Source organism: Numenius arquata, chromosome 2, assembly GCF_964106895.1.
Source record: "Numenius arquata chromosome 2, bNumArq3.hap1.1, whole genome shotgun sequence".
Lineage (NCBI taxonomy): Eukaryota > Metazoa > Chordata > Aves > Charadriiformes > Scolopacidae > Numenius > Numenius arquata.
Window position 1 is genome coordinate 118,577,522 of NC_133577.1, and position 23,846 is coordinate 118,601,367.

The 23,846-nt window shown below is 40.5% G+C and overlaps 1 protein-coding gene across 3 annotated transcripts; it reads left to right on the forward strand.

The window, feature by feature from the left end:
- Nucleotides 1-21: 21 nt before the first annotated feature.
- Nucleotides 22-23,252, forward strand: SLC26A5 (solute carrier family 26 member 5). Of its 3 annotated transcripts, XM_074168992.1 has the most exons (19): nt 22-37; nt 399-612; nt 2,525-2,664; nt 5,487-5,597; nt 6,144-6,325; nt 6,856-7,020; nt 9,128-9,280; nt 10,513-10,595; nt 10,689-10,836; nt 12,620-12,733; nt 13,034-13,111; nt 14,561-14,656; nt 15,437-15,543; nt 16,777-16,846; nt 18,308-18,400; nt 19,353-19,475; nt 20,314-20,520; nt 20,788-20,842; nt 21,397-23,252. In XM_074168992.1, exons 1-19 carry the CDS (start codon nt 22-24, stop codon nt 21,537-21,539), a joined length of 2,298 nt encoding a protein of 765 aa, XP_074025093.1. In that variant the 3' UTR covers nt 21,540-23,252. The 3 variants fall into 3 exon arrangements, with proteins under 3 accessions (XP_074025093.1, XP_074025094.1, XP_074025095.1); XM_074168993.1 differs by lacking the exon at nt 22-37 and having other exon boundaries at nt 458-612; nt 19,353-19,433; nt 20,281-20,520; XM_074168994.1 differs by lacking the exons at nt 22-37; nt 14,561-14,656 and having other exon boundaries at nt 458-612; nt 19,353-19,433; nt 20,281-20,520.
- The last annotated feature ends 594 nt before the right edge of the window (nt 23,253-23,846 follow it).

Genomic DNA, 23,846 nt, shown 5'->3' on the forward strand with positions numbered 1-23,846 from the left:
ATTGGAGTTCTGTCTTTGGAGATGGATGTGACAGTTTGTGAGTAAGCAGGAAGTAACTCAGCAATAAAGTAATCTCCCTTCAACACTGATGTTTCCTTTAAAAACCAAGGAGGCAAAATCCAGATAAGCATGAATATAACCTTCCAATTTTGTTTCTGCAGTTATTTACAGAGTAATGAATGCAAAAGCTGTCTTTATCTAAAAGAAGCATAGATTAATGGCTTCCATATAGTAAAGATTGTGAATGTGGTTTATTTACTTACTCCTGTTGCAGACTAAGTAGTGCTTTTGAACTGCATTCACAGGTATTGCCTCTAGCTTGTCAAAATACATTCTTTGAAAGGAAATGCCAAATCCGAGGTTAAAAAAGTAACCAAACTTATTTTGTCTGCAACCAGGTTTTTCAGTGGGGACTGTGGGACTGTTCTTCCTTGGCTCCTGCTCTCTAAGGTCAATTATGGAACATTCTCAAGAACATGAGGCATCTCTTGAACAAACCCAGAGGTACTGTGTGCAGAGACCAATCTATAACGAGGAGCTCCTACAAGGACAGCTGCACAGGCGAGAAAGAACACCTCAGACTTTAAGGCAGAAGATTGCACATTCTTGTCGGTATGGGTTTGTTTCTTATCTTTCTTCTATTGATTAGAAATATTCTAATTCTTAATTGATTCATGCACATAGCTGGTAATCTCTTCAAAGAAACCTAAAAGATAAAAACACTCGTTCTACTTCGATTGTTCAGCAAGACTGATGAAGCTGTGTATGTGATTTTATATGTTACTATATAACGAGATTACAAAATGTTGGATAAATTAGTTGAATTGCCTTCATCAATGTGCAAAGGAAGAATATGCAGCATAGGAATGTGAAGTATTAGTCAAATCATGTGACATGAATTCATAAGACCCAGAAAAATATCTGTCGTTTTTACATGGAAATACTTATGGCCAAATTTATGCTTCACATGATCCTTTCAGGGAAGAAGAATGGAAATGTGTGACAGCTGTGTAGAAATCTAAATTATTAGTCTAATGCGGATTTAATAGAGGCATTTTGTAGCTTTTAAAAAAATACCTTGCAATCTAAGTATTATCTGGTTAGACAGGAAATGTTTTAACTGTGCAACTTGTGCTCAGTGGTACCAGAGGTAAGTGAAGAAAAACTTATTCTAGTTAAGGTCTCAATGCCTGCATGTTTATCCGTGCTTCATTTGCAGACGTGATTCAATTTCTTGGTAGAACCTTGTTCTGCAGGACAACAAATGATTTCTGTCTAATTGCTTGTCTGTAAAATATTCCTGTTCACCTGATTTGACATTTGGAGTTGTTTTGGTTAATGAAATGACTGTTCTAATGGTAATGGAACCTAATGTCTGTTTGTGGGTGGGTGTAGTGTGGTGTGTGGCGTTTTTGTGTTTTTTCGTGTGTTGGTTTTTTTTGGTTTGGTTTGGGGTTTTTTTTGTGGTTGGACTTGATGATCTCAGAGGTCCCTTCCAACCATGAAGATTCTGTGATTCTGTGAAAAAACTGATCTATCCTGAATAAAAAAAAAAATGTGGATCCTGAAATCCTCCTGAAAAAATCCTCCTGAACAGTGACTTCTTGTGATTCTCTAAACATAGAGAAGTGTGGATGACTCTAGTTCCTCCCACTTGTAGCAATAAGCTTCTTCACTATGCGATTTAGTCCCATGAGAATTCAGAAACGTTAACAAATCTCTGGAGTTCTCTTGCAGTTCCCCTACACAGAAGAGCATTTATATGATCCCTGTGTTATATTTTTACCCAAGGTTATACTTTCTTACCACAGTACAATCAAAGTATGATTCATGACAGTACTGGATAGAGAGATATATTTCCTGGCTCTATTCCTTTGTCGTGAGTCAGGGTTTCAAAAGGTTAATAACTCTGCTAAGAGACACAAGGATCGGTGTTACTGGCTTCAGTGCTTTTCTTTTCAGTGCTAAGAAAGGTTATGTTCTCAAATAACCTCAAAGTTAGCCTATCAGTACCAGTGATAGTAACAAGCATTAGTAAAATATTTTTTTTAAAATCCACAGTAATATAAAATGTTATAATCAAAACAGTATAAAGCACAGAAATAGTAAATAAAAATAGGAAAAAGCATCGCAAAGTACTTTGATGAATGAAAACCATTGTCAGAAAGAAAGTTGTCCCCAGGGGATTGTTACTAGGAATGATCTCAGCAAAAAGTGGTGTGTGACTGCTCAGTAGTACGTGGACTTGAACAGTTTCACTTCCCACTGACCTCCAGCCTCACAAGACGGTGATTCTCTTCCTCAGTTCCATAAAGTGTGTGAACAGCAACCAGCATATGATAAAGGGCTAAATAACTGGAGTCATAGTTGTTTGTGCTTAAACTTTGTCCAGAAATAACTGTCGTCAGGGGTCTGAGCCTGCCGTTAATGGAGCTGTTGCCCTGTATAGGGATGAAAGACTATTTTTTTTGACCCATTTGTCCCCTGCTTGTGTCTAACTTTCTTTCTGCTTTGTTTTTTTCAGTTGTTCTTCTAAGAAAGCCAAGTCGCATCTTTACAGTTGCATACCAATTTTAAAATGGCTTCCCCGTTACCCAGTGAAGGAATACTTACTAGGAGATATTATCTCAGGTATAAGCACTGGGGTTATGCAGCTTCCTCAAGGTGAGTGTCTCTCTGGATTTATTTATCCTCTTCTGTGCTTTTCCTGTATGTGCTCTTACAGTAGTGCTTGGATTCCTGAAGAGGTGCTCATGAGAATAGGATGTGTATTTCCACATGTATGTGGAGACCAGCACAGCATTCTGCAGACCAGCCCATAATGACGATTCCCTTAAAACTGCAAGTTGATGATATGCAGCAAACCCTGAAAGAAACTTACCTCTCTGATCAATACCAACAGCTTGTAATGACAGAACAACTTTTCACAGTTTCACTGCATGTCTAAACCTTTCCTGACCTTACTTTCTGATTTCCTCATCCTGAAAGTTGTAGCAAATTTGCTACACAGGTTAGCAGTATCTAGTAGCCATAATGTTTCAGGAGAGCAACTGTTACAAAGTAACCAAACTAAATTCAACCGAGAGGAACATGCGAGAAAACAGAGATTGATCCCTCTTAAGGCTAAAAGTCACCAGTTTAAGCTGGAACCAAACTAGTGGGAAATGATTTACATGGTGGAAATAAGTCAAAAGTGTCTTTTATGACAAGACTGCAAATCTGTGGAATTTCTATTAAATTGCTTGGAAGCTTCACCCCAAGTGGAGCCTAACCCTGAAGCAGGAGCAGGCTCTGTGGAAGATGAAGAGAAAAGCAGTGTTCACTCTTCTCTTCAGCCCTTGGTGACTGGACCAACAGAATCTTTTGTTCGTCCTCACACCTTACTATCAGCAGTTTCAGAACTGCTACGAGGTTAGAAAGTGACAACGTTTTTAAAGCAGTATCATTATAGGGTGTCATTACTGCTCTGGGAATGGCAGCTTCACAACAGCTGCCAAAGTCCCAGTAGATTTCCCCAGGAGGTCTTGGAGTAGAGAGAATTCTTGAATTTGAGCAGAACCCAGTCCAGTGGAGTCCTCATCATAAGGGTAATGTAATTAAGCATATACAAGTGTACTTGCATTTTCCACCTCTCTCATTCCCCTTTAGGCTGACGCAGGTCTGAAGAACAAATCTGTAAATCTGAGAAGCCTGGATTTTAGTAGGTGATAACCCATTAAAACAATGGAATATCCTAAATTAGTCTGTGCAAATGACTTCTTTATTTCTGCATCTTCCTGGCTTTGTGCAATTTTTTGTACTTAAGGATATTTTTTTCTTACACAAATATAGACATCAGCTTGTCTTAAACTGATAAGTAATGTCAGGCAAATCTGTCATGTACTAGACACAAGCATTTCCAGTTTTATACTGAAACACAGTTTATGTGATGACCAGATAAGGACATTAAAATTTAAGTGGTCAGCAGTGAACTTTATACTTAATTTTGTGACTTTGTTTTAAACTAAACATTATTCTTTTCTTTGGTGATTGCAGACATGCCCTTGAACTTCCCCTAATCTTTCCGTTTCTAAAAAGACAAAAGTTGAACATTTATTTTTCTGGAATGTATGTAATTATAGCAAGCTTGAGTTCAGAGTAGCCTTGGAATCATTTCAGGCAGAACTACGATGACCAGGGTGTTTGAGCCGTGAACTCCTGTCATGTCAATATCTCTTTATTTCCTTGGCACTGACAGCCTTTAAAAATGCCAGTACAAATGAAAACGGAAAGGAACAAAAGTGTATTCAGATCAGGAGCTTCACATAGACCCACCCTTCTGCTTTCGAAACCACTGATTTCAGTTTTGGTCCCTTGTACTTTTAAGTTCATCACCGTATTACAGGCCAGGCTGTTATAGTACAGAGTGTTCTTTTGATACTCTGGGAATGAGAGGTGGCCCTGGGGCCAGAGGTTATACGTAGGGTGAGTTTCAGAAGTACTTAATAAAGAGCTCTTTGTTGCAAGAGAATATAATGACATCATCAGTCCAGTTTTGATAGGAATATGAATTCTTGGTCTGGACTCAGACATTGCTTAGTGCACGAGCAAGGCTGAGCTATTAAACCGCACAGGAGTGCTTGGGTGACACAGAAGATCCCTTCTTGGTTTTGTTCTTCCATGGTAGCCTGATGCTTTGTGTCTCCATTTAAAAACAAAATAATAGGAAGAGGTGTTTTTGAGTGTCACTATTTCTGCTTGGTGGGTGAACCTTTGCTTCCTTTTGTAATTTGCTCCATTGCCATGTTACCAGCCCCACCTACGAATAGGAACAGTGTGGATCATACTTCCACTGCGTGGAACCAGACAGGGCTCAGTAACAAAAAGGACTTCATTTTTGGGAATAATACCAGACTGTATAAGCTCTATGACTTTATAGATTGTAAGCAGTGCTTCTCTGCTTATTTTACATTTTGGAGCATATTTTGTGGAAACATAAACTGTTATTTTATCCCACTCATTCTGGGGTGAGGAGGGAAGTGTTCAATCAGTCGTAGATTACCATGAAGATCATGTCTGATTAGAAAAGGAGGAGAAAAATCAAATGTGTCCCACTGGCTGTAGGGTTTTGGGTGTCTTTTATTACATTCTTTGACAGATGAAAACAGAAGCAACAAAAAATGTTGGCTGTTAAGAAGTACGTCCAGCCACAAAGGCAAAACAATGAGTGCCGGGGTGCACAAATGTATGCACAAACACACACACACCTGCAATGCCTGTAATTATAGACTTCTGGTTTCCTGACTCAAAGCATCAAGTTTCTAGGCACCGCCCTACAGTATTATACATATTAAAGAATATTCCCTACAAGACTTCTTGTTTTTTAAACCTGTGATATGTCACTAGATTTCCTAGGTGATTTCCATTTTAGTCAGCTTAAATCCTTTTGTTTCAGATGGTTTATTTCCGTTGTTTGCCTAACATACGTATTTGTGTCTGTTTTCTAGGTTTAGCCTATGCTTTGCTGGCAGCTGTTCCCCCAGTATTTGGCCTATATTCTTCATTTTATCCTGTCTTTCTATATACTTTTTTTGGAACCTCCAAGCACATATCAATAGGTATATCTGTATGGATAACTGAAAGTCTGTGTGTGTGCACATGTGTTTAATAAAGTTGTAAAAAATAAAATTGGAGAAATAGAAAGCGTAGTTGTTTTCCTTAAATTCAAATTTAAGTGAATAGGAGAAACTCGAATATGTTAAACATTAGCAGAGTTTTTTATTGTTAATTTATCCATCCAACTTAGGAGGGAATAGAAGAGCATGTTTTATTGGACTAGATCTAGAAATGTGTGCTGTGAACTCCTGAATAATTTCATTGCTGCAGTCAGCTGTCTGTGTGGCCAGGGTGAATCTTTAATTTGCATAACAGAACTGAGATAGGAGAAAATTATGTGCTTACTTACTGTAGAGGCATATGTTTATAATCTAACTAGCTTTAATGGTGCTGAGTACTGGAGCAGATTTTGGGACTAAAAATACAATATCTAGGTAGAAAACTATTATAGTTTAATTCCACATGTCTCTTAATAAGGACCAGTCCTAAACAAACAAAAAAAGGCACAAGAATTTTGACCAATTATTTTCCTCTCCCTCTTATTTCAGGTACCTTTGCTGTGATTAGTATGATGGTTGGTGGCGTTGCTGTGAGACAAGTGCCTGATGAAATGATACCTGTAGGCTATAATTCTACTAATGTTACAGATTCCCTTGAATATTTCGATGCTAGGGATACCAAGAGGGTACAGGTAGCCGTGACTCTCGCCTTTCTTTCAGGAATTATCCAGGTACGTGCTTGCAGTTTGCTGTAAGGGCAAGTTCAGATGCTGCTGCCAGACTGGCAGTTGCAAGGGGTGCTGGGTCATGGTGGATCCCTGTCAGTAGACTTGTGCTTCAGCACCACATTGTGCAGAACACAGGCTGCTTCATGCCAGCCACATAAGAGAAGTGGGGAGGGATACACTGGAGGTAAGTCTTTGTCTGGCATCTTGGCCTGATGGGGAAAAATGGGACCTCTCCCCTTTCATTTTTTCCTGTTCCATCAGAAAAAACTCAACCTGATGGTCTCTAATCTGTCCACAAATACATAGAAACACCTGTGTTTACCCACGTCCCACATTGCACCTGCCAGTGGCACGGAAGATGTGGTGCATTGGTGGCTGCTTACTGAACTGTGGCTTTAGAAAGGCCAAGTTCAAGTTTGCCTGATCTGGCTTGGGTATTGAGGTGAGATGTGTCCTGTGGCCTGTCTGCTATATAGTGCTGATGTTCAGGCTACAGCAGGAATCACACGGTTAATATTTCTCTTCTTCATTAGTTGTGTTTAGGTCTCTTTCGATTTGGATTTGTAGCCATCTATCTAACGGAGCCTCTGGTGCGAGGATTTACTACTGCTGCTGCGGTTCATGTCTTTACTTCTCAATTAAAGTATCTCCTTGGCATTAAGACTAGCCGATACAGTGGACCCCTCTCAGTTGTATATGTGAGTAATTACATTCACTAAACATGCACATTCTGCATTGTCTGGATCTAGTAATTAAGCTTTTTCTTTTTTTCTTTTTTTTTTTTTTAAATTATTTTGGCTAAGTAGAATAGTGCTTCAATATTCGAAACTGGAGATGAGGTCTTAAGTGCTATAGCAATATATGAGCATCTTAAAGTGCAGCTTGGGTGCAACCTGATAGATCAGCACAGTCTGAGATGGGCAGATTTTAGGATTCGGCTAAATGCAATTTTGTAATATGAACAGATAATGTTGCCCTCATTAATGGCATTAATTAACAGATAACGTTGCCCATCATGTTCATTGAAGCAAGTCTCTTGTACATCATGGGAAAATGTGCTACTAAAATGCTTCACTGTTGATCAGACTTGTTTGGCAAAGCTAGGAAATGTTTTTCTCAGAACCCTGCCCAGTCTCTGTTTCTTTAATTTCACACACAATTTCTGATGGGAGTAATCTTCATTTCCTGTTTGTAAGCTCTTTTGTAGTGTGGTTGGACACAAAGGGCTGTGTCATCATAAATGTACCTGTTCTTTAGAGCAGTGGGAAAAACTGTTTTGAAATAAGGACACTCAGGGTCAAACACTGGTATTTGTCAAAGACCCTAAGCGTTAAAACTGATTGTTTGGAGCGTGTAGGGATCCAGCATTTGATGTAGCTCATAGCCTAATCTTCCACTTTCTGTCTAACACATAGTGATGCAAGAGGATGGAAGAAAAACCACGCAGTGTAAAGCTATGGTTTGGCTAGTAGGACTTAAGTAAAACCAAAAGCTCTTGTTCGCTTGAATTTAAAATTGACAGTTGTGCTCTGAAAAACATATAATAGATCCCATGCAGCAAATTCATGTTCCCCTTTTTTAAAGGGACATTTCTAATTAAAATCACAACCAAAGCTTTTAAATTTATATGAGCATTATTTTTCTTGCTGTTATGAATAGGCAGAGTTGAAATGCAGCTGAATCTGATTTGCCTGCCAGTCTAGGAAGCCCAAAGTTGTTATCACAAAATCAATGCTCTGATTTTTGCAGACGAGAAATCCTGAGTGGAAGAACAGAGAAGATCTCAGATATCTGCTAAAAGCTGTTGAGCAGATTGATGGCTCAGTAATAAGGAAGCTTCAGGATCTCGACTACACGGAGGCTATAGAAAATACTTTGTGGGAATCTTTTTTGTATATTTGTGCAGATAGAACAAATCTTTTGGAAACAAGGCTGCACTAATGATTAATTCCTAAATTTGCTGTTTAGTTCACTAATCCAGAAGCCAGAAATACTAATTGCCAAACAAATAGGAGGAAAGGTATACATTCAAGATGTACTGTCAAGACATCCTGACTGCATAATGTCGTGATAGTTACTGTAATTTTCCTTCTTTTTAAAGAAGGTATGCAGATCTTCTTTCAAAGACCTCTCCAGTGGTCATTTATTTTTATTTTTTTGAATGCAGTAGAAGGAGGAGGAGTAATTGGTAGGGGAATCATTTACCCTCTAGCAACTTGTGTGCTCCAGCAAGCTTTCTTTCCTAACACCGTTTTAATAGCATTTTCAACTAAAAGATATTTGGAATAATGGCCAGTTCAGCAGTGTTGCAAGTTCACTGTTATTTAATCGTATTGTATTGCTATGGTAACCTCAATGGTTGTATCAGCACATTTATCGTTTTAGAATGGTTTATGCAGCTCTAAGTAGATGTGAGTTGCCAAAGAGTATTTGAAGGTATTAGAAGGGGTTAGCACTTACTGCTTTCAGGTGGCTGCCAGTATGAAGAATGTGTGAAAATGTTGAGGGTAAAAGATGTGGTTTAGTTTAAACTTTTTCCCCCATGAGAGTTTTTTTCCTCTAAATTTTTGCCCCATTCGAGGAAGGCTGGTGTTGTAAATGAGATACTCTGAACTACTGTGTTTTGTGGGAACAATGGGGATTTTGGTGAGGCACTGATTCACTGTGGTTATAAATGCAGAATGAAAACACAGCTGAACAGTAGTGTATAATTTGCTCTTTTGTGGCAGATTTCTTAGGAAAATAAATTCGTTTGAACAAATATGATCTTCATGGAGTAATTATGGTACGTCTGTTGTGTTACAGAGCATAGCTGCTGTGCTTTCAAAAATAACAACGACCAATATTGCTGCATTGATTGTTGGATTAACATGCATTGTTCTATTGTTGATCGGCAAGGAAATCAATCTCCGGTTTAAGAAGAAGCTCCCAGTTCCTATTCCTATGGAGATCATTATGGTAAGCCAGTTGTATAATTCTTTAGCTAAATTATGTAACTATTCTAAAGCTGTAGAAACAATCTAATTTTATATTGAGTCTAGTTGAGCTTTAGAGTAACTTCTGTTGAATGTCATACATTTGAGGCTTGACCCACTTGAAAGTTTCGAGGCTTATACGGTTAGGGAATGACATACTCAAGTTTTAGGCATAAAGTCCCAAAGAAGAATTGAAAACCCAGTTAAACACCCATAGTTCCCTATGGCAATGGATAGGTAGAGATTTGTTGTAAAACCTGCCCTATCCTGGAGTTTTGGCACCTGAATGATTCTCTTCAAGACATGCCTCTGAGCGGCAATTTCCCACTTGGAGTCCAAGAGCTTAGACCCCCTTCCTGAAGGAAGGTGCTTATAGATGCCTGTTTCAGAGGTGGTGCAGGGCTTGCTTGCTTTTTAGAATGCAGTGGTAGAGAGAAGAGCAGGAACTGGTGGGACTTACTCCTTAACCTTCCTTTCTCTGTTTCTGAGAATGATAACTGACCGCAGTGGTGATTCTGTTTCAAATGACTACTCTAAAATACATGGATAAAGCAGACTATCTTACTACACACACAGCCCACATCTCAGATAACCTTTCACCTTTAGAAGTGGTTGGATTTAAAAATGAGGTTTTAGATAACTAGAGCTCTCAAACAACCTGCATAAAGTCAGAGCCAAGAAGAGGACAATCTAGCTAGAAGGAACAAAGCAAAGGGATGCTGTTGAGAGATGATGGAGGTGTTGTAATAGGGTATTGTTTGATAGTAAGGCAGCAGCAAAGTGGTCTTTCACCTGTTCCTTTCACTGCTGCACCAGTTCTCGTTACAGATAGAATGCAGGTTATGCACATGAAAACATGGCAGTGCAGACGTCCTTGGCTTGTCCTTGCATTTAATTTCTCAGTACACTGTTCTGCCAGAGCTTGGCTCAGGCTAAGGGAATTCGGGTGATTCAGATCATACCATAGCATGTTCCATTTAACTGTTTCCAAGAAAACTTTATAAAATCAGTGGAGGCTAAACATGATGGAGATAAAATCATGATAACTTCCTCCTTTTTATCTGCTTCTTTACCCCCCTAACTCTTAGAAAACTAATTGACAAATAAGTGTAATCCCTTGTGTGTATTATTCACAATCAGCTAATTGCTGTTAGTTCTTCAGGACGCTTCATCTCTTTCTAGCTGATGTTTACAAATGTATTTGTGGATTTTTAGGTAATTATTGGCACAGGAGTTTCAGCTGGAATGAACCTGAGTGAGTCATACAGAGTGGATGTTGTTGGGAATATTCCTCAAGGGTAGGGATGATATATTCTTATTCAAACTATACCTTTTCCAATGGCATGTAGCTTTTATTGTAGTAATTTCTAAATATTTATTTTATCTCCAAGGTTACGTGCACCAGCAGTTCCTGATATTCAGCTCATCCCAGCAATATTTGTGGATGCAATAGCAATAGCGATAGTTGGATTTTCGATGGCTGTATCAATGGCCAAGATCTTTGCCCTTAAACATGGTTACGCCATTGATGGGAATCAGGTAAAAGTATTGGGGTTGCTTTGTTGAAAATTCTCAGTAGCACCTTTGTTACATCGTTAAAGTAGAATGGGATACTGGATAAAAACGAGTTTTTCTTTCATAGTGGAATGAGATCAGGTTTTTGACAGCCTACACGTTTAAATACCAAGAATTATTTTAAGTTCTGACTGTATTTTAATAACCAGTTTCACTTTTTGCTTAATTTTGGGAGCCTTGCTTCTGTTTGACTTGGACGTATGCGTGAATATTAGTTGTTGGGACAGACGTTACTGAGCCTACTGTCCTGATGGGCAGCTACTTTATCTCTGCCTTCTGTAATAGAGCAAAACATGGTGTTCCCATGTGATAAATACAATGCCCTTATGTGTCAAAGAACTTCTATCAAAAGTTTAGAAATTCCAATTATGTTTTATAGTTTCTTTTTATTCCCACCCATTACAAATAGGCAGCTCATCATTTCCTGGGGCAGCAATCAGCCCTGTCTGTAGTTAGCATTCTGATCATGATTTCAGTGATAAAGGCTGTAGTTAAAGGACTCTCTAAAACTAAAATGATATGTCAACCTCACCTACCTACCTCCTTCCTGTGCAATTTAGAATCAATATTGCAACTGGATGATTGGTTGATACCATTGTGGTGTCGAGGGAGACAGAGAGCTCGTAAGCTGTAATTCATTTCCTACGGCAAGCATCAGATGCGGCATAGATCAGCTGTTCCCCCTTCTCAAAACGGCTGTCTTCCTCTGAGAGTAAATGGAGTTTAATTGACTTTTATCTACAGAATTTTACATCTGGTCAGAGGAATCTCATCCTTCATGTCATTGTTCTCTGTTACCCAAAGAGAGAAGAGGGCAAATCCATGGCTGCATGAGTGGAATCAGCTCTATTTACATTAGTTAAAGTAATCATCACTCACCCAAGTTAAGCATCTAGATCCTTTCCTCAGGAGGTGCCAGATGCTACTTTACCTGGATGTTGAACTATCAAACAGGATGCAGTGCATGCTGAGTGTTTAAATGCATCAAAAATGACTGTACATTTGCAAAGAAGAAAAACTCATTGAGAACTATTGAAAATGAAAGAACTATTGAAAATGAAAAAACTATTGAAAATTTGAGTATAACTCAAATCACCTCAGTTACAAATAGCAGGATGCAGAGTAATCTGGGGAGGCCTCATTACAAGCAAATACTTTCTTAGGCATCAGAAACACAATACAAAGGTAGATGGAGCTCTGATCTCACTCACAGTAACTATTCTCATGTGGGATCTTCCTGTTGAAGCGGTGGAGACATTGTTATTTTCATGTAGAGCAATGGATTACCACCCATTGGTGTCTGGAAACACAGCCAAGGCTGCTCTTGGTTCTAATGGTACTAAACAGACAGTTTAGGGTGGAAAGCAAAGAGTTAGTATGACAAACCATTTTCCTTGTATATTCAGGGTTAAAATTCAAGTTATCCCCAAGTTGAAGAAGTCCTTAAAACAAACAATGTTGTCATTCATTTTAGTTTTCAGTCTGACTCATTACTGCAACATTTAAGGATGAGAAATGTCTTTGGCACTTCATCAGATACTTTATTTAACTGATGATTTAACGTGCATCAACTTGCGCATGTGAGAGAACCACAAGTATAAGCTACAATAAGGTTGCTTATTCTCTACAATAAGGTAGCTATGAGGCACTGTAAATAGAATGTGGTTATTAATAAGGATGGATAGCTCCAGCTTTGTACAGTTGCTAGGTATAACTGCCATTTGTTTTGCTCTGTTGTTTAACACAGGAACTTATTGCCTTGGGAATATGCAATTCTGTGGGGTCATTTTTCCAAAGCTTTTCAATCACTTGCTCAATGTCTCGGAGTCTTGTTCAGGAAAGCACCGGTGGGAAAACTCAGGTATGTAAATCCAAATTTTGACCCAAAAAAGTTTGCTTTTTGGAGCTCCAAAGCTAAAGTCTGAAGCTTCACTAGATTGCCAGATTTCTCTGCCTGGGCCAGAAGGAATAACTGTAGTTTCCCACCTTCCAAATCCGGATTGGGCCAGGATAGAAAGCTGCACAACAGCCAAAATGGATGAATGAGCGGGAGGGATGAAAAGAACAACCAGCCTTGTGGAAAGCAGGAGAGAGGTTACTTAATCAGTAATACTGCCCTTTGGGGACACTTATAAATTAATTTCTGGCTTCTTTTGTTCAGATTGCAGGTGCTCTCTCTTCAGTTATGGTTCTGTTGGTAATTGTGGCTATTGGATACCTCTTTGAACCGCTTCCACAGGTAAGGGGGTTTTGCCACTTAGGCATTGCCATGTCACTGACATTGTCATTGTCACTGAACAGAGGCCAGTGAGCATTGCTTACAATAGAGATTGTGGGATGATTAGTAGGCAACATAGTTAGGCCTTGATCCAGAAACCTTTACATTTTTTATGCAGTTATGCTCTAAGACTAGAAATGAATAATTTTTGAAGGATCCAGCATGCTTTTTGTTGTTGTTTTTAATATTGGATGTTCTGGACTCTGTCTTTAGAACATAAAAAAAGATACATTCAAACAATTCCCCTTTAGAATCATTAAGGTTGGAAAAAACCTTTAAGATCATCGAGTCCAACTGTAAATCTAACACTGCCAAATCCACCACTAAACTGTGTCCCTCAGCACCACATCTACACATCTTTTAATCACCTCCAGGGGTGGTGACTCAACCACTTCCCTGGGCAGCCTGTTCCAATGCTTGACAACTCTTTTTGGTGGAGAAGTTTTTCCTAATATCCAATCTGAACCTCCCCTGGTGCAACTTGAGGCCATTTCCTCTTGTCCTATTGCCTGTTACTTGGGAAAAGAGACCAATCCCTGACCTGGCTACAACCTTCTTTCAGGTAGTTGTAGAGAGCGATAAGGTCTCCTCTCAGCCTCCTTTTCTCTAGACTGAACAACCTCAGCTCCCTCAGCCGCTCCTCATGAGACTTGTGCTCTAGATGCCTCACCAGATTTGTTGCCCTTCTCTGGACACACTCCAGCAACTCAATGTCTTTCTTGTAGTGAGGGGCCCAAAACTGAATGCAAGACTCAAGGTGTGGCCTCCCCAGTGCCAAGTACAGGGGGACAATCACTTCCCTAGTCCTGCTGACCCCATTTGATTGCAGCGTAGGAATTCTGGGAAGAGGTTAAAAAGTTAAAAGAAATAATAGCTCAGCTAGGAAAGGGTTTGGGCTGGGTGATGACTCAGCATAATGAGATGGTTTTGCTGCAGTTTTACCTATTTTTATAAAAATGTATTTACGTGAATAAATATAATCTGACTTCATTTCTGGTGACATGCATAGGATGATGTGCATTTCCTGTACCTTGGGTTACACCTCTAGGACTGTTGCAGGAATTGTTGCAGTATATTGTAGAGAAACTTCAATTTGAGATTATAGCCTAGCTGCTTCAGGCACTACGGGCACTATAATTGCAGCAGCATGAGCTCAGACATACGTGATTTCTCTTGCCAGGAAAGAGTAAATCAAACTGTAGTCACTGGCTTGCTGTTTCTGCAGCTGCAGTAAAAGCATGTCTCCACTGAACTATTTGAAAAGTTAGGGGTTTTTTTAATGGAACAACTGTTCAGTAGACTTATATCAGTACAGAGCAGAGAAATACAGTTGTTTGTGATGCTTTGAAGTTCTCACTTGGCATTAGGTTTATTCTGCTTCTGAAAGTTCAATTTGTGTAATCTTCTTAGACGGTGCTAGCTGCAATTGTCATGGTGAACCTGAAAGGAATGTTTAAACAGTTTGGAGATATCGCGCACTTCTGGAGAACTAGTAAGATTGAGCTGGTGAGTAATGCACAGCTCAGTGCATATATTTTACTGTACTAAATCTGTTGCTCCTCTTCTTCCTAACCCCCAAAACAGGGTAGAAACTTACCCAGGAGTTATAAATTGGTGTTGCATTGCTGATGAACACAAGACATGGAGCTGTAAGTACCCCAGGAGAGCAACCTGTTGCAGACAACAGTGGTTTTGTTGTTGTTCAACAACCTTTAACTCAGGTCAGAAGTAGTTTGGTTGCAGTAAAAGCAAAGCTTTTGCAGTGTTGCTATAGGAACTGCTCTGAAAGCTATGAGAATGTCTGAGAAGAATTTGAAAAACAGAGTGACAAAGGAAACTACTTGAAGGTATTTGCCATCTTTTAAGACGTATCAAAAACCTGGCTGGAGTGGGCCAGAGCTAAGAGTGTATCGGAGGGAACATTTTGGTGGCATTTTTCTCCTGGATTAACTGGCTGATGGAAGTAAGTGAGAGCTACTTAACAGGCCTTGAACATTTTCTTATTCTAAAGTGTTTGGGGTCTGCTGGTAACAGAGCATTCCTTGGAGAACAGGACTTAAGGCATTAATTAATATGTGACAGTTTGACAGATGTTATGTTAGTGTGCCTTTAGCTTTTATGCCTTTCTGAAAGGTTAAGGTGATTACAGTCTGCTATCATGATGTATTACATTGCAGCCTATTCCCAAACAGAAGTGATACATAGGTTTTGAGGTTGAAATATGCTATTGTTTTTGCTGTTAACAGGAACGGATGCATAATAATTCAGAGCTTTTCTTTGTTTTAGGCCATCTGGGTGGTAGCTTTTGTGGCTTCTCTTTTCCTGGGACTAGACTATGGTTTGCTTACTGCAGTAGCGTTTGCAATGATAACCGTTATTTACAGAACACAAAGGTCAGATTTCTTCTTTATCAAAAATAGTGTTTGCTGATCTTCTGTGTGCTTTTGTTTGCTTAAGGGGTGCAAATAAGCAGAAGACCTTTCCACCTTCTTCAGCTGCGTACAGTATAGAACCTGCTTCATAATGTAGGTCATGCCTCATGGCTCTGATCCAGGGTTCACATTTTATTTTTCTGAGAACAGAATTTCTAGAGGGCACAGACTTGTAGTTTCTATAATAAACAGAAGAATTTCAATTTCTTACATTGGTTAATCTACTTGTTTACTTTTTTTTAATGCCTAGAGTTCAGAATTTCAAATCTGCTTGATGCTAGTTTAAGTAAATGATTACAATTTTTTGTGCACTAGTTGTCACAATCGAGCAGGAATTGTGTCAGGTTATCACTAGGTATTTTATAAGAAAGTTCTAATTCGTCAAAAAATTGTGCCTACCCTTCTAGTTTTTCAAATCACTTCTCCTCTCTCCCCATTCAAAGTGACAAAGCTTTTACTGTGGAGCTTTCTAGGTCTATGGTGAAATGATTTCTTGCATGTGTGGATAGGACTGTCATGTGAGGTTTCCAGGCTCAGGGTCTGGGATATTTAGGTGGAAAATGTATAGAAAAAATTGTATTTGGTATATATATAATTGTATTTTGTATAGAAAATTTATTTGGTTTCGTTCTGCATTGAAATGAAACCAAATTCTGAGATTTACACTCTGCATAAATAATAGTATTTTTCTGCCATCTCTATATGGTTTTGTTCTTGCAAACAGAACAATAATGCATTTTGCTGTCACGCTGCTTGAGAGTTGGGAATATTCATCTGCTCGGGCACAGTCCTGGGAGCAGAATAGCTCTTTGAAATGGCAGCGTGTTTTCTGCCAGTATGAGTTTCCATATTTGCAAGATAGTCAATGGAGTTGCGCCAGTTCATGCTGAAGAGAATTTGCCCTGTAACTTTGCATGCTTTGGCCCATGCTTTTCAGAAAGCGACAACATTACACTGCTAAGTTTTTTTTAATTGTTTTTGCACTGAGAGAAACCAACTTGCCTCGACACCAAATGGCCCCTTTATTATGTTCCTGCCATAAACTGTCCACTGCATTTGACCACGTTTAGATAAGCCAGTACCAGACAGGCACTGCAGAGTGACCATTTAACGTAAGTTTCAATCTGTATTGAACACTTGCTTTTCCGCTTTATAAGTGATAATACTGAAACATTTGCTTCCCTTCCTCTTTAGCCCTCAATACAGAATCCTTGGTCAGATCCCTGACACTGACATCTACTGTGATGTGGAAGAGTACGAGGAGGTAGGAGTGTGTTCTTCTCTTCTGAAGAGTTTTATGTAGTGGAGCAAAGACGCCTGTGGCAATTTGCTGCTTAGCCCTACGATACTGCACATACAGTGCTGGCTGCCTGGCATTCACCCGTGTTGAAAGGAAAGAAAAGAAATTTGATTTTAGTGCTAAAAGCTGTTTTGTTCAAAATGCTAGCTGTTTGTACTGCATGTACATTTCACCAGCAGGTGATCAAAAGTAACCTCTACACTAGTTCCATTGTACTAGCTTGTACAAAATGGTAAGGTTTATAGGAATACCATGGCTAAACCTGTGATCTACACAGGTGCATACAAGGCCTCCTTCTTTACTTTTGTGGCAGTATTGCATGAAATCCATGGAACCCAGGATCCAAACTGATCTGTTCTTCAGAATTGCACAAACTGTTCTAAACAGCATCTCCCTACCTCCAGCTATCCCCTGCTCATTAATTATACATGGTCAATGGCACAATTGCTTGCCATGCACTTAGCTGCTTGTAAATGCCATTTTGTTCAACCAAAAGTTGGTGAAAGCAGTACATGTTGTCAATATAATGGGTATAAACATGCTGTATTTATTCACAAACAGCAACTACAGTTTTCTGTGCTATCTGCCATGTTCTCAGAGATGCTGCTATGAAGGCTACATCTCCCTTTACTAAGGAACCAGTCTGTAAAAACCTATGGGAAAAGATGATGCTGTAATCTGAAAACTCACCAGCAGTTCTGCTTTGAATATGATAAAAAGCAAAAGTATTTGCGGGCATGTTTATAGCTCTCTGCAAAGAAGAGGAGACTCTGTTTTTGTTATACTGAAGGCAGTTAGCATTTCGTCCTCCCGTATAAAAAGATGGGGTTGGCAACATATGGCAGCTGGATCTCTGTTGCTGGCCAGGTCATTTATGTGTAAAATGTCAGAGTGCAGCCTGTTTTAGAGATCACTTCATTTAAAGTAGAGGGAAGAAGTGATATTGAGACCTATCTGAAGGCTTGTTTAAAAACAGAGATTTGAAAGGGTATTTTTTTGTACCTGAGGAGACAGGAAACAAAAAGAGAGACAGAAAAAGAGAAATAAGTCATTATGCCTGTAGAAAGGGAGGCTAAAAGGAAGCATTCCTAGATCTGCACGATTTCCTCATGGTAATACCAGCTGCAGAAAGCAACATCAGAGAACTGCAATTATCTAATGCCTTTTTATGGCTGTACATTTTGTTGTTATAAAGGAGAAATGTTACATGGCATTGATTGTGTGCAGTGTTACACCAGGAAAGGTGGAGATTCTGATCTTCTGGTTGGCTTTGCTCGCGACAGTGCTGACCCTCTTTGTCTGACACATGCTGATAGCCAGTCAGGGCTGGCTGTTGGGCTGCATGTTCACGTCCCTTGTGACCACACAGGAGCTTTTCTTCTAGTGCAGGCAATACTTAACTGTGCACATCATTCTTTTCCTTAGGTTAAAGAATATCCTGGAATAAAAATATTTCAAGCTAATGCATCACTTTATTTTGCCAATAGCGAGTCATACACAAGTGCACTGAAGAAAAAGGTGAGTAAAGAAAATTCTTTAACTTCTGGGTCTTGAAAATTCAAACTGTCTTCTGAAACATGCTCATCTTTCAGCCCCTTTAGTGTAGCCCCTAGCACAGTGTCTCTCAGCCTGTGGCACCTGGTGATCAGTAAAATATGAGAAGGTGACCCTCCAGCCAACTGCAGATCATCTTAGGAAGCAACAACATAGTGGAAGGGAATAAATGGATAAAGTGTAGCTTAATACTAACCGCTTGTGAGTGGAAAGTCTGGTGGTTGCAGAGCACAAACTGGTCAAACACTTTTTTTTTTTTTTCAGAAGGAAATAAGTAGTTGCTGAACTGAAAACAAAATGTGTGGAAGTAAAAGCTTCCTTCTTGGGTGACAGACTTTACTGGAGTGTAAGACCATGGAATACTGTGGGCATTCAGTGCCTCTCATGAGCAACAAAGTGCCTGCACTCAAGAGTGTGCCTCACCTCCTGTCTAACCCGTGTCTGACTGGGTGGGAATGGCAGTAACAGAACTAGCTCTAAGGGCAGAACCGCCTGACCCAGTGGCAATTGCACCCTCATTAACTTGTGAACTGTTTTTCTGTAGCTGCCATGATGAGTCTTGTACCAAACAGGTGGGTGGTGCTCACCTTCACCAAGCAAGAGGTGTCAGTGGTTTATGGCCTATTGCACTCCTCTCCCCTCTGCTCTCTGCACTCGAATCAGCATTTGGATGGAACATGGCACTGTCTGATTACGAGAAAAGAATGTGATGCATCTCTTCCTCTTCTTGTTAACACAGTGCTTGCCAAGATTATGCCTTCTTACCTTTATACTGTTCTCACCCCCACCAAAGGAAGCTGAATAATGTAGGCTTGTGTTTTAAATTTATGTCAGTGATGAATTCAGTGCTAATTGATACTGCAATGTCGGCCTAAGAAGCTGAATCTCCTCTGATTGTGCTTTCTTTTCATGACAGACTGGAGTGGACCCTTGTGCCGTACTAGCAGCAAGGAGAAAAGCCCAGAAGAGACACGCCAGGGAAATAAAGAAAGCAAATGCACTCAGAAAGAAAGCTGTATTGAAACTAGTGAATTCTTCGGTAAATATTTACCTCTGCTTTATCAGCTAACACTGCTCTGTGGTGTAACCATTCTTGTTTATACAAGGTACAGCGTCCTACTCGGGTAGGGAGCAAGCACTGTGTGGTGTGGAGAGGCTACCGAGGGAATGCTGTTAAGGATCGGAGGCTCGTGGCTGGATGGATAATTGTGTTGAGCCATGACTCCATTCAGGCAGCACAAAGCAGAGCGGAGCTTTTCCACACTGCAGTGTCAGCAGAAAGTGGAGGGACCCTACCTCTGCCCCTCCCCATGCCCTTGGAATAATCATGCAGGAATAGGATATAATAAAATTAACTCAGATTAGCAGCCTCTGTAATAAAAAGATGCCATCTGCACTGCTGATCCTGGCCTGGTTACATGAGGCAGGTACACTGGGAAGGGTTGTTTGTGCTTTTGTGGATGTTTAAATTCACCCTCGTGCCGGGAGCTAGTGTGTGCTTTTTACCATGGGAAACCAAACAAATGCCTGACTTAAGAGCCCGATGGCTGTTGCTTCTTTTAAATATATAGGCCTTGACAGGATCAGCAGGAATAAGGCAAGGAAATGGAGTCAAAACATACAAACAGGTGTCAGTGTTTGAAGGAAATGAGTAATTCACTCCTGCGATAGCAGCTTTAAGCTGCTTCATGTGACTGCAGAGAGGCTGGGCAGAAGATGTACGTAAGATAAGTATGTGCGCGTGTGAAACCAGCTTCTGTAATGGTCAGGAGCTGTACTCCTTTTAAAGGCTGAAAGAGCAGACGAGTATGGGGAGGAAGGGGATCTACACTGAAAAAGCAGAGCTGTCGTTAAGCTTTATTTATCTTCTCTCCCAGAGTAACGACGTGGAAGCAAGTGTAAAACATGAGATAGCAAATGATGAGTTACCTGTAAATGGAAGATATGCAGATGCGAGTGTACAAGACATGTCTCCTGACGAGCAAGAACATTTTGTGGAGCCCAAATTAAACATCCACTCTTTAATTCTGGATTTCACCCCGGTGAACTTTGTGGATTCAGTTGGAGCAAAAACATTAAAATCAGTAAGTAGGGCTTTTTTTCCCAGAAAACCCCATAAAAAACTTGGGGGATACCTGATAGAGAACCTGTCAGCCTGAGATGTAAATGCCAGCTCAGATACAATCCAATATCTCACCTCATCACAGTCCCAATTCTGGAGCTCTGCAAGTTTTAGCTGGATACTGGGGAATGTGGAGTGTGCAGCTTGCACGGTAACTGGCTTACATCTCCCAGAACTGGGATGTCTACATGATAGACCTGTGTTTAACTTCAGTTTAACTCTGTTGCAGGTTATAAAAGAATACAAAGAAGTTGGTGTCCGTGTCTGTATTGCCAGCTGTAGAGGTGAGTTGGGTTTTTTTTTTCCCTTTTTTTTTGTGAGCTTTATGGAAGTGACTCTGTTTTAGCTCTTTCCCTCTGGCCCCAAATTCTCTGCTGCAGGTGCATCAGTAGTATCAGCACTTATTTCACTTAAAATTGGATTTGAGGAAAAGCAAGCCCATCTGTATTAGAGCCTTCACTTTAGCGAAGGTAGAGCGCTGAGGTAATGAGTTCTGTGGGGACTGGACCCTGCTCCCTTTCATTCCAGCTGGCAAACTGTAAATGCCACACCAAACTTTGTATGTTGAAATTGTTGTAATAAGGAGAAAAGCCTGCAACGTTCCAAGTTTCTGATATTTGGAATTGTAGCATATTCTGCCAAGAGTAGGCCTCTGGTATGTCTGGATAAGAGAATTCCCCGTTTGGAGCAGACATAGCGTGTAATCCACCTGGCTATTTTAAATGCTTTAAGTAATAAGTAAGAGAACAAGTTGTCGACTTCTTCCTGAGATACCGTTGCCTTCCGTCTTTGTACTTGGGTTTATGCACTGATGCCATGTTTGGTTTTTGTTTTGTAGCCCCTGTTGTGAGTGAGCTGACAAGACTGAATTTTTTTGATAACGCTGTGACAAGAGAGTGGCTGTTTCACAGTATTCACGACGCTGTCCTTGCTTGCCAAGTGAAAGGCAGGTCTGGTTCGCAGGCTGACTCTGACCTCTGAGGAGTGGCACCGAGCAGAATGGAAGCCAGATTTGTGCCGGTGGAGACTCTCTCTGAATATTTAATTTGCGCAGTTTAAAGAGAGCCTGAGGCTGTTTGTATCTACGGGTATAGGGCAGTGCTTATTTTCTGTAGGAAGTGCGGATAAGGAATCGGAAGCCTTCATGCTCTTGAATTTTTTTCTCCTTCGATCAGGGTATAGCCTCCCAATGACATACAAGCACAAAATTATGCAAGACAAGAAAATTCAGTGTATTCTGCTACAATCGGAATCTGATAGACAAGGTGACATTCCTGTTGAGAAAATGGGCACTTTAACTCACTGCGAGGTGGGATCCTGCAGGAAATAACTGTTCTGCAACTGCGATGCACTGTACCAGTGTCTTTAAAGAACTTTCTTAAATGACTTTTAAAGCCTGATGTCAACATCTGCCTACAACAGATTTGTATGAATTATAATAATCTGCCAGCTGGATGAAGGAATTCACACTGGTGGCATTGAGCTGCTGCTCTTTTTAAACCTGGATGGTACAGTTATTTTTTTAAAACACCTAACCTGTCTCAGCTATACTCAACTCTTCATTGCCTCAACGTTTTCAACCTAAGTAAACTCCGAATTAGAAACTCGTCGTTTAATTGTTACATTATCAACATTGCAGTTTCACTGCCAAAACCTAGTTATGCTTTCTAGAAAAGAGTACAGTTGATTTGAAGCTAAAATTAGTTTAGCTTCAAAGTTTCAAGACAAAACTAGTTTAAGGCAGGAGTGAAGCCTATTTAAATGAAGAACCGATGCCCTGTATACAATATTTTAAGCTGGAATAAAAACATACACAAGGTCTAAAGTCTCAGTGGTCAAAAAAAAAAAAGAGAAGTACTTTTCTGTTGCTTGAGATACCTTCCCACCAGCAGCGCTGCTCCTGCCTCAGCTTTTAAGTGCTTTGGGAAAATAGATTTCAACAGAACTCAAAAATGTTACGTGTTTGGGTTTTTAAAAGAAACAAAGCGTCGGGTTTTTTTTCTGTCGTCTCCACAGCCTGGCCGCTGTGCTGCTGCTGAACTTCGTCTGGGAGACAAAACCATGGAAACGTGACTCAAGCAAAAGAAAGGAACCTTCAGTGCCTGTATTTCCCCATGTTACTCCCCTAACAACAGTCGCTATGAGTCTGGGCAGAGGTAGGACCCTCAAAGTGGTTTTGGGTAGGTGATTTTGATGGCAGAGGGGCAGTGGGGTGTCAGTGACACTGCATTTAGCACCCTCAAATCAAAGGCCCGGTGCATAAAGGAATTAGAATGACTTCCTCTCTTCTGGATGCAGAACTCGATGCTTTTATTTTGCTTCAAGCTCTGTTGCGATTCGGGCTTTCTTCAGGTAAAGTTTCCCAAGAACCGGGGGTAGTCGGGGAAGATGTTTTGTTTCCTTAAGACTCCCCTGCCGCTAGGGATAGGAAGCTTTCTGCATCAGAAATTACTGCTTAGCTGGAGTTCAAAGGGTGAATTGAATGCATGGTAACACATTGTGCGTGTTTATTTAAACACCTTTTGGTACACTTTATATCGTTAACTAGTTTAACAAGCCTTTGTATCTACATACAGTATATTTTTCTACTTTCAGCTTGTTGCAGCTTCAGTTTTAACTATATAGTCTCTCCAGTTCACATCAAAATCCTGTCACCTTCTGAAATAAAGTGATGACCATGAATTGTCAAAATTCTCCACTTTGTCTTGGTGGCTCTCTGTGTGGGACAAGCCAAGGGCCCCGGATGCATGTGTCTGTTGCTGAAGGGTGGGCTGGGCAGGGTCACCACCTCCACACGGGTCCCTGCTCCTCACCCTCCTGGTCCTCTCCCTGCCAGGCCTCGGGATGATGCAATTAATGTTGCACTTCCCAGGGAGCTGCCAAAATGCTGGCGTGAAAACCTTTACCCAGGAAAGTCCTGGATCCCAGCCTGTGCAGCGCTAGGGCTCTGCAGCCACTGCTGGGTACTGCCCGCGTTGCTGGTACCTCAGCCCACAAAATACACCGGGGCAGCTTCGGGCTGGTCTCCTCCTGTGCTTTGCTGCCACCAGCTGCAGCACCGCTTCCTACGCACCAGTTATCTACTGACAAGTCAACTAACCTCCTCTTCCTGCTACTGATTAACACACTGCTCCCTAAAAAATGTCAATCCTACCTTAGCTTGTCACTGCTCGGTTAAACAGCCCCCACAGCCTTTAAACCCATACCAGGGCTGGTCTCCGTCCCCTCTCCAGTCTGTCCCCACCGACAGGGTGGTGCCCCCCCCACTCGCTGCCCACCCCAGTAAAT

Bases quoted from the DNA above. Each gene is read 5' to 3' on its own strand.
- SLC26A5 (XM_074168992.1), top strand. The intron at 9,281-10,512 runs GTAAGCCAGTTG...GTGGATTTTTAG, and splicing joins TTCCTATGGAGATCATTATG to GTAATTATTGGCACAGGAGT. The intron at 18,401-19,352 runs GTGAGTAAAGAA...TTTTCATGACAG, and splicing joins CAAGTGCACTGAAGAAAAAG to ACTGGAGTGGACCCTTGTGC.